The sequence below is a fragment of the Lactuca serriola genome, chromosome 1 (assembly GCF_051521515.1).
Source record: "Lactuca serriola cultivar US96UC23 chromosome 1, Lser_US96UC23_V15, whole genome shotgun sequence".
NCBI lineage: Eukaryota > Viridiplantae > Streptophyta > Magnoliopsida > Asterales > Asteraceae > Lactuca > Lactuca serriola.
This window is the reverse complement of record NC_136408.1, coordinates 42338331-42342469: the sequence shown is the minus strand read 5'-3', so window position 1 is coordinate 42342469 and position 4139 is coordinate 42338331. Positions and strand designations below refer to the sequence as shown.

The 4139-nt window shown below is 31.8% G+C and overlaps 1 protein-coding gene and 1 long non-coding RNA gene across 3 annotated transcripts; both read left to right on the top strand.

Moving 5' to 3' along the window:
• Positions 1–890: 890 nt before the first annotated feature.
• LOC145068188 (uncharacterized) lies at positions 891–1764 on the top strand. Its single transcript, XR_013688934.1, has 5 exons — positions 891–958; positions 1244–1264; positions 1350–1411; positions 1515–1569; positions 1684–1764. It is a non-coding gene; the product is annotated as an uncharacterized LOC145068188 (long non-coding RNA).
• A 257-nt stretch (positions 1765–2021) lies between these two features.
• On the top strand, positions 2022–3162 carry LOC145068179 (uncharacterized). Of its 2 annotated transcripts, none has more exons than XM_079015160.1 (4): positions 2022–2359; positions 2463–2594; positions 2672–2892; positions 2968–3162. In XM_079015160.1, the coding sequence occupies exons 1-4, from the start codon at positions 2120–2122 to the stop codon at positions 3026–3028; spliced, it is 654 nt and encodes a 217-aa protein (XP_078871286.1). In that variant the 5' UTR covers positions 2022–2119; the 3' UTR covers positions 3029–3162. The 2 variants fall into 2 exon arrangements, with proteins under 2 accessions (XP_078871286.1, XP_078871281.1); XM_079015155.1 differs by having other exon boundaries at positions 2022–2362.
• Positions 3163–4139: the final 977 nt, after the last annotated feature.

Sequence of the window (4139 nt, the reverse complement as noted above, 5' to 3'; positions counted from 1 at the left end):
CTGAAAACTGGAAAATTTGAAAGCCGCTTAATGTGTATTAAAATTAGTTTAATAGTAACTCATTTTTTGTGGAGAAGATAGATATGGAACCGATTAACACCCCGTTCCCGAGTTCAACTTAACGAGAGAAAGGAAAGGAAATGGATGGAAATGAGAATAAAATAAAAGAAATTGGTGTTTTCGAGTTTCATTAAAGGAGGGAATTGGAAGGAAGTGGAGGGAAATGGGAGGATCACTTTCTCTCCTAACTTTCCTTCCGATTTGAGAGGATTTGGAAAGAAAAAACAAAATGATTTATTTTCCTTCCACTTCTCTCCAACTCGGGAACACAAAAGAAAATTTTGTTTTCTTTTCCTTTTTCTTCTTTTCTCTCGTGACTTTCTTTTCTTTTCTCTTCTTTTCTTTTGTTAAACTCGGGAACGAGGCGTAAAAAACTATTTTTTTAAACAATAAATATAAATTTTAATAGTAAATTATATAAATAAACTACTAAATATATACAAAATTAATATCTCATTACCATAAAAGATATTTTCCTTTCCGTATTTTATAGCGGGACAAAAGATGATTGTTTAATGTTACTATATTTTGCCAAACCATCAAAAGCGATTATATTAATTGTAAAAATATTTGAATCGCAACATGGTTTGCAATTCTTAATCACATAATGATACATTGGAAAACGCGCCTTGGGATTTCGTTCTACCTTACCTTCCTTGAACTCTCCGTTTTCAGTTTGCCACTAAATATCATACAATCTTTGCCGTTAAAACAATTATTTTGCATGATCAACGGTTGGAAAGGTGTCAAGTGACACCATTCATGATAGCAAGAGTCAAATTCGACTGCTTGCATGCCAACACCTCCCAACCTATCCTATATAACATGATTTCGCCCGCACCAACATATATCGCCACAAATCTCCAACGTTAACTGACCATTAAGAAGAATTAAAATGGTTAGTTATTTATCATTCTTTTATTAGCAATAATACAAATGATATTTCGAAACGTGTATATACAAAATGATTATCATATCTATTTTATGTTTTAAGATATGTATTTTGAATGGTTGTTACAAACAATTTATGCAATGATTGCTTGTATTTTCTTTTTACATCTATTAGTAGTTACTAATTTATTGAGAATTTAAATTGCTGGTTGATCATTACGTTTATTTAAATTGTTACTGACCAATATGTATTTTTTCATGTATTGAAATTTTGTTCTTCTGTGTTCAATAGAATTCTGCAATCGAAATCAAGGTGACCTTCCAACACGGCTTTCATGCAAATTGAACCTACTATTAATTAATCTTGTTGTTTTAGTAACTTTTTTATTTGATTTCAGAAAATTTCCGTTCTAAAATCTGAGAGAGTTAAATCCATTGACTTGCATCCAACCGAACCATGGTAATGGATTTTTCTATTTATATTGTCTCATATATTCATTCTCTTAAATGGTTCGTATGTAAATATATTTAATAACAACGCTATCTTTTTTTTTTATCTAAAGGGTCTTGGTGGGTTTGTACTCTGGAAATGTTTCTATTTGGAACCATAACTCTCAAGTAAGCCATTATCGATTTATGTGCTTGTTATTTACATTACCTTTATCAAATGGGATTATAGGAGCGTATAAATATGTCCAAATATATGTATTCATGGGTAGCATCTTTTTTTAGGTAATAGAGAAGACTTTTGAAATCGGCAAATCACAGGTACGTGGTTTTTGTTTTAAATGAATTTTATATGTTTTTCCTACAATATATATATATATATATATATATATATATATATATATACATATATATATATATATATATATATATATATATATATATACACACATGATGTCTAATGTTCAAGCTTAATCATACTATTTTTTACTCAAATGACACTCTGATTTACTATCAATTTTTGATTGTGAAATATTTGGTGGCTTCTTTTTTTATTACAAGTCTTTAGTGAAGTTATAGACTTGTATGTTGTGGAATCTAGTTATATTCACTTGTACTTTATGTATGTTTTGTAGTACGAACTGGAAAATTTATTGCGCACAAGGAATGGATTGTTGTTGGATCTGATGATGGGTTTCTTCGTGTGTACAACTATAACAATATGGAAAATGTCGCAGAACTGAAGGCACACGCAGACTTTATTAGGTCAGTGGTTGTGCATCCATCTCTTCCATGCATACTTTCTGCATCTGATGATAAGCTCATAAAGCTATGGAATTGGGAGAATGGTTGGGAATGCACTAAGACATTTCAGGGGCATGAACATTATGTCATGCAAGTAGCATTTACCCCGAAGGATTCCAGTGTGTTCGCAAGTGTATCACTCGATTGTACCATTAAGGTAGTAGTAGCCTTCATTGTACATCTCGATAATGTATACACGTAACTAAATATTCATGATTAGATAATCCGATTCTAATGCTTTTATATGTTTCTCTTTCAAGATGTGGAATCTTGAATCATCAAGTCCACATTTGTCAATCGAAGGTCATTCGAAAGGTTTGAATTCTGTGGAATTTTTTGAAACTGATGAAAAACTCTACTTTATTACTGGGTCTGATGATTATACTGCAAAGGTATATCTATACAAAATTTATCTTTTTATTTGATCAAAAGTAAACCAACCTTATACTAATATACAAACACTATTTAGGTTTGGGACTATGAAACCGATACTTGTATTCAAACTCTTGAAGGACACACAAACAATGTTACGTCTACAATATGTGTGAAATCGGACGCTAATTTTATCATCACCGGTTCTGAAGACAAAAGTGTACATGCTTGGAATGCGGTAACTTACAAGTTAGACCATGTGTTTACTTCTGAACTCGGGAGAGTTTGGACCATTGGATTCATAAAAGACTCATCTCAGTAAGTTTCTTGAATTTTACATTTGACGTTTAATTGATATGATTATAAAACGAACAATTATTTTTATGTTAATAGGATTATACTTGGTTGCGATGAAGGAATACTCGTTGGTCAAGTCATCACTGCTTGTTCTTGAGCAAATCACAATTTAGCTGATGTACTGGTGTAATATAATATATTAATAAAATGTATACCTTTCTTATCTAATATTATGTATTTTAATGTGTGATGTATGATATATCTCAATATTGTATCTGTATGGTATGATGTATGAAACTTGAAAATAAAATGTTTTATCATTGGTTAAGGCTTTAATATGATCTTCGTGTCTATCTATTAATATTTTTTCTGTTTCATATATTCCTTTTTGTCTAGTCATTGATCATATGGTGAGATTCCAAATTGTCATTGGTTTAAGTATTATGTTATTTCGTAATACCTTCTAAAGTCAAAATAAATGGTTATTCATATTGATAGCATGTATTTACTTTTTGACATATTAAAAAAAATAATAAACTTAATGGCCCAAACTACCCGTAAAAGAAAACATAAAACATGAAGGACTTTGTGCTGTTTATTGGGCTAAATCACGAAAACTTTCCTGTTTTTTCGTATATGTTTTGGCCCTAAAGTTTATAGGCGAGGTCTCCCACTTAATGATTTGGGTCTTGGGTTAACAGATTAAAAATGTTTGCTTTTTTGGGAAAATGAATTAAAATGACAATCAATAATTTGAAATCTGCTTTTTAGGTCATTAAACTTTTAGTTGTATCCGATAAGTAAACTTATTTTTTATTTTGGTTTTAAAATAACAATGATTATGATTTTTATCGATTAAAATAACAACAAACACCGTCATTATCTTGCCACGTGTAACATCCGTTTTCCATAATAGATCAAATGTGAGATTTTTGGGAAAAACCTTGTGCCACGTCGTGGCATGCCAATTTCAAGAACGCGTGTTTTGATGGCCGCCACGACGTAGTAAAAGGAAGGCCACGACGTGGTAGCACCTGCAGCCCAAGCCCATGATTTTTAGGATTTTCTCCATATTTAAGCACCCAATCTCAAGGATTATGGCATCTTCTTCAGTCTCCATGCACTAGTTCCTACCCCTTAGGAGCTAAGGTTCGGTTCGCCTTGGATCTCTTGTATCGTGCGGTAAGGAGCTGGTGGGGATTGATTTCTCGATCTATTGCACTTTCGGGATTGGAGATTATGTCTTGGGAGTAGTTTGTAGCCCGGTT